The following is a 5,671-nucleotide window of genomic DNA, read 5'->3' as shown; positions in this document are numbered from 1 at the left end:
AGCCTTGTCTGTGTCTGGCTTTGTATTCGGATGCTGAAGTTTCAGCTTTCTTCAGTTTGTTTCCTTGGGTTTATCACCTCTCTCTCTCTCTCTCTCTCTCAATCTCTCTCACTGCAGTAGTCACAGCAGTAGTGGAGTATACATTAATAAGTGGGTGCATCCATCCATTCCTTGCAGAGTTAAAAAAAAAAAAATTTAAAAAAAAGGATACAGATGCCATCACCTTATACAGCCACAGAGGCAGTGAGTTTCAATTCACTGTGTCTAGGGCTTGGCATTACAAGGTGGGAACCAATCCTCTCCTTCCGCCACTTTTAACTCACTCAGTACGGCCAGTCCTCTACACAGACCCCTCGGATGTTCAGTGGGTGTCTGAATGACCCAACCTTTAGCTTCCGTCGTCAGAACTGTGGTATTCTTTGTCAACATTCACGTCTTCAGTATAAGAGCCTTCCGCTTGCAATATTTTGATGATGGTAATTGGGGTGAAACGCTGTTAACGTCGTCTCTTTCGCCGTTCGTATGGAAAGAGTTAACCATCCCCCGACACAGTCAGGAACCCTGTACACCTGGGTGGAGTGAGGAAAATCGGAGCAAAGCGTCTTTCACAAGGACACAGCGCCATGCCGGAAAGGGGCCTCAAACCCTGATCACCGGTGAACACTACATCAGAAGTCCAGCGCCTGATCGATCCCGTCATGGCGTCCCCTCCTTGCAGAGTTACACAGCGCAAGCAAGGGTTGTGAATTAACAAAGTCACCATGCAAACCAACACAGCCATTGTCCAGACAGCAGACTGAACTTGGCAAAGACAGCAGTGCTGGGGAAAAGAAAACAAAAAAAACAAACAAAAAAAAAGTTGGCTGAGTTAGAAGCCTGCATTCTCTGTGAAAACCATGTGCAGAGACCCAGGCTTTGACACACAACCAACAGGCCTGGAGGAATCTGGTGAACTTCTTCTTCTTCTGCGTTCGTGGGCTGCAACTCCACGTTCACTCGCATGTACACGAGTGGGCTTTTACGTGCATGACCGTTTTTACCCTGCCATGTAGGCAGTCATACTCCACTTTCGGGGGTGAATCTGGTGAACGTTTGTGTGCAGTGCTTCAATGACTCTTCACAAAGTTAAGGGAGAGGGAGAGGAATTTTGCCCCAGTCTCACTGTAGTGACACAAAGTTAAGGGAGAAGGAGAAGAATTTTGTTTTGCCCCAGTCTCACTGTAGTGACAGAGTGGAAGTGTGGCACAGACTGAATGCATTTTCAAAAAAATTGAAAGACCGTACCCCACAAAAGAAAGGGCAGAGAGTTGAACAGATGGCTCAGTGGACTGAAGGCATTGTCCACATAGTAAGCCTCCATGGCCTGACCAGAAAAGCAGGCCAGAATATACCTGAATATATACCCCATCAATATACCCTGTCCAGAATATACCCCATCAGTATACCCTGTCCAGAATATGCCCTGTCAGTACACCTTGTCCAGAATAAACCCCGTCAGTATACCTGAATATACCCTGTCAGTATACCCTGTCCTGAATATACCCTGTCAATATACCCTGTCCTGAATATACCCTGTCAATATACTCTGTCCAGTATATACCCTGTCAATATACCCTGTCCAGAATACACCCTGTCCAGAATATACCCTGTCAATATACCCTGTCCAGTATATACCCCGTCAATATACCCTGTCCAGAATATTTCCTGTCCAGAATATATCCTGTCAATATACCCTGTCCAGATTATTTCCTGTCCAGAATAAGCCTGGGTTTGTGGCCAGGGGTACATTCCAGCCTGTAACACCCATTTCCTTTTCCACTGTTATTTCATTGCGTTCTTGTTCCAGCCTGTAACACCATTTCCTTTTCCACTGTTATTTCATTGGGTTCTTGTTCCAGCCTGTAACACCATTTCCTTTTCCACTGTTATTTCATTGGGTTCTTGTTCCAGCCTGTAACACCCATTTCCTTTTCCACTGTTATTTCATTGGGTTCTTGTTCCAGCCTGTAACACCCATTTCCTTTTTCACTGTTATTTCATTGGGTTTTTGTTCCAGCCTGTAACACCATTTCCTTTTCCACTGTTATTTCATTGGGTTCTTGTTCCAGCCTGTAACACCCATTTCCTTTTCCACTGTTATTTCATTGCGTTCTTGTCCTTCAGCGCAAAGGCGCCTCCCAAGCTGACTTACATACAATTCTCACTAATACTCTCTCCTCTCTCTGCCATCTTGGCAGAAAAATCAATGGCCATTTAATGGTACACAATTAACATCTGAAAAGTCGAAGTTAAATCAAACATTTGTTGACACAGAATGGATACAGTGCAATCTTTCGAGCCCTTCATGCTGCTTTTTATCATGTGCTGAAACTCCTTAATGATAAACGCCACTGGAACAGAGAATGTCGGAACATTCACTGGAGTGTGGGTGTGCATCAACCAGTCTGCACACACACATATTGTGTACAACTTACCTCCCTTTGCTTACTGTTTTACTGCTCCTGTGACCCTCCGAGAGTCCATGGGGAGCTGCATGGTGGAACACTGCACCAGAGGCCTTCATCTCTCGAAGTCTGTGTGCCAGCATCGCTCCTTCCTGTCCATTCCGTAACGCTGTCTGTCCACCTCTGTCATTGTCTTCCCTGTCGCTTCCTTCCCTGCTCTGTTCCCTGGGGGAGGGTCTTGGAGAGGCCACGTGTCTGCTTCTTCTTCTTCTTTTTCTTTGGTGGGCTGTAACTCCCACGTTCACTCGTATGTACAGGAGTGGGCTTTTACATGTCTTGACCGTTTTAACCCCGCAATGTAGGCAGCAATATTCCGTTTTCAGGAGTGTGCATGGTTGGTATGTTCTCATTTCCATCACCCACCTAACGCTAACATGGATCTTTAACGTGCGTATTTGATCTGCTTGCGTTTACACACAAAGGGGCTTCAGGCACAAGCAGGTCTGCACATATGTTGACCTGGGAGATCAGCAAAATCCCAAACTCTTTACCCACCAGGCGCCATTACCGAGATTCAAACTCAGGACCGTCAGATTGAAAGTCCAATGCTTTAACCACTCGCACATTGCCACATGTCCTGGTTACACGGCCACTCCTCTTTCCTCTTTTTCACAGTGGACAGCAGGTCTTCAAAGTAAATGTCCCATGTGTTGTGTTACCTCCCATTGCTTATGACCGAACCCTCACACAGGTAACAGTTGATTTGATCTGTGCAAGTCTTGAGCAGGCAGCTGTGCTGTGTGGAACTCCTCTCTTCTGGAGCTGCTAACAACTTCATCACCGGTATCAAAAAATATCACCAAACCCGAAGGGTGTAACAACACAAAATGAAGAGAAATCAAAATATCAATGAGATATGTATGTTTGGTTTATTTTCAAGCTAATGCCATGGTTACATAATACCTTGACACACAGGCATGTTGTACGTAACTGTCATGAAACAGAATCAGCAGAACCTTCACTAAAGCACAGTGGAAAGCTAATGGCATTCATTTCAACACATCTGGAGCAGAGTCAAGAATTAATTAGTGTCTACTAAAGAAATGTAGACGTTCTAATAAACTTAAAGGTATGTCTTCTGCCTTTTGCTCTGGGAAAAAGAATAAAAACTATAATGGGTGGGGCAGAGAGGTGAGGAGGGCGGGGCTGGTGAGTAGAGATTTTGACAGAGAAAAGGCGAGGGTGTATGTGTTTGTGTGCATGCATTTCTGTACATGTGAGCACGTGAGAAAAAAACAGATGCGCATACACTTAATGAGTGTGTATGTATGTGTCTGAATATGTTGCCATGACAAGAAATGGTGTGGATTAATACAAATTAATTTTCTACGTCTTTCAACTATACTGATCTGATCAATATTCTATTCATTATCATTTAATGTGAGAAACGTTGTCATTATAAAAAATGTTTGGGATAGTCTGGAGGATATATATTTATACTAGAAGCAGATTATTCCTCCAGAAATACTGATGCTTCATGAACATCCCTTTATAAATCTTTGCTTCATGAACATCCCTTTATAAATCTTATTTCCAACTTTTTCTTTGACACATGTACTCTAGGTCTGTTTTAAGACTACAGGATGCTAAGTGTTGCCCATTTAAAGGCAATGTTTTTGTGACCTTTTGCTAAGGTAGTAACACACACACACACACACACACACACACACAGAGACAGACATACACACACACACACACACACACACACAGAGAAAGAGAGAGAGCAATTAACATATGAACACATACACACACGCACACACACATTAAAAGATTCTGACTGCCAATATTACTGTCATGGTATAAAGGCAGTTACAGTTACAGCAAGCAACCCCAAGGCTTTCTTGTATAATTCATCTGTCTCCCAGTGAAGACCAATCACAAGTCTAATTTACTGATTTCGTTTGAATGCCCTTCATATAAAATACTGCAAAAACATACAGTGTTTTTGCAGAAAAGAAGTTAAGTGTCTATCACATACTTGTCGAGTGTTCAAGAACAAAACAACTGGTCTTCCAAAACTCACTGACCAGTTTCCACTGAACACGTATTTGTCCTCAGATGTCTTAAATAATCATTTATTACTCAGACAAACCACAGAATATTTTAATCAAACTCAAAGTCCAGTTGGTATCATACCTTTGATTGATTATGTTTTTGATATACAGCAAGTATGCTTAATACCCGTTACAGGAATGTTCGAGTGGTAGTTGGTAGTTTACTCTCAGTTTAATCTTTTGTAGTTCATTTTAACCTCTGCTACTTTCATGTCTGTTTTCCTGTGTCAGTCATCCCACCATCTCTTCCCATCACCCCACCCCACCCCCACACCACCCTCCCCCACCTCCAGCACCCACCCCAAACTCCCAACCCCCACATGCGCACACACTTATACTACTCCCCCACCTTCCCCTGTCTAATATCACTTACAAGTGAAGAGACGTTAAAACTAAAGAAAGAAAGAAAAGAACATGCACATAAACACACACACAGAGTACACACACACACACACACACACACACACAGTACACACACACACACACACACACACACACACAGAGTAAGAGAGAGAAATTAACATGTGAACACACATACACTCACACACATACACATCTCTCTCTCTCTCTCTCATCCCCCTTTACTGTACTCTCTTCTCCCACTCCTCAACCCCCCACACCGCTCCTCCCCCGCTCTCCCCCCTCCCCACAGCCTACTTTTCGCGTAAGGCACAGAACGTAAACAAATATAATGTATACAGTACCATCACAGACTATGTTCATAGCTAGATGTGAGCTTTATCACAGACAGTGCTACACGGCATTCCCTCCATGTCACACACACACACACACACACACACACACGCACACACACACACACACACACACACAGAGCTTCAGTTTCAAAGGTTTCAAAACAATGAATTGATCCATATCTTTGATCCATATCTACACTACACCACATCTGCTTTGGAAAACACACACACACACACACACAACACACACACACACACAACACACACACACACACACACACACACAACACACACACACACACACACACACACACACACACACACACACACAGTGGACTGAAGATTTCGCCCATCACCTGTCCATCTCCTCAGCCACCATTTTCAAAGCCTGCTTCATGGTCAGTCTTGGCTTTCGGTG

General features: G+C 43.8%; 1 protein-coding gene across 2 annotated transcripts in view; it reads right to left on the bottom strand.

The window, feature by feature from the left end:
* Nucleotides 1-5,523: 5,523 nt before the first annotated feature.
* Nucleotides 5,524-5,671, bottom strand: part of LOC143295075 (uncharacterized) — a 23,538-nt gene continuing 23,390 nt past the window's right edge. For both annotated transcript variants that reach the window (XM_076606634.1, XM_076606635.1), the window contains exon 9: nt 5,524-5,671. This exon is cut by the window's right edge and continues 12 nt beyond it. In XM_076606634.1, the coding sequence (XP_076462749.1) occupies nt 5,606-5,671 (66 nt within the window). In that variant the 3' untranslated portion in view covers nt 5,524-5,605.

The sequence above is a fragment of the Babylonia areolata genome, chromosome 20 (assembly GCF_041734735.1).
Source record: "Babylonia areolata isolate BAREFJ2019XMU chromosome 20, ASM4173473v1, whole genome shotgun sequence".
Classification (NCBI taxonomy): Eukaryota; Metazoa; Mollusca; class Gastropoda; order Neogastropoda; family Buccinidae; genus Babylonia; species Babylonia areolata.
This window is presented reverse-complemented; position numbering and strand designations above follow the sequence as displayed.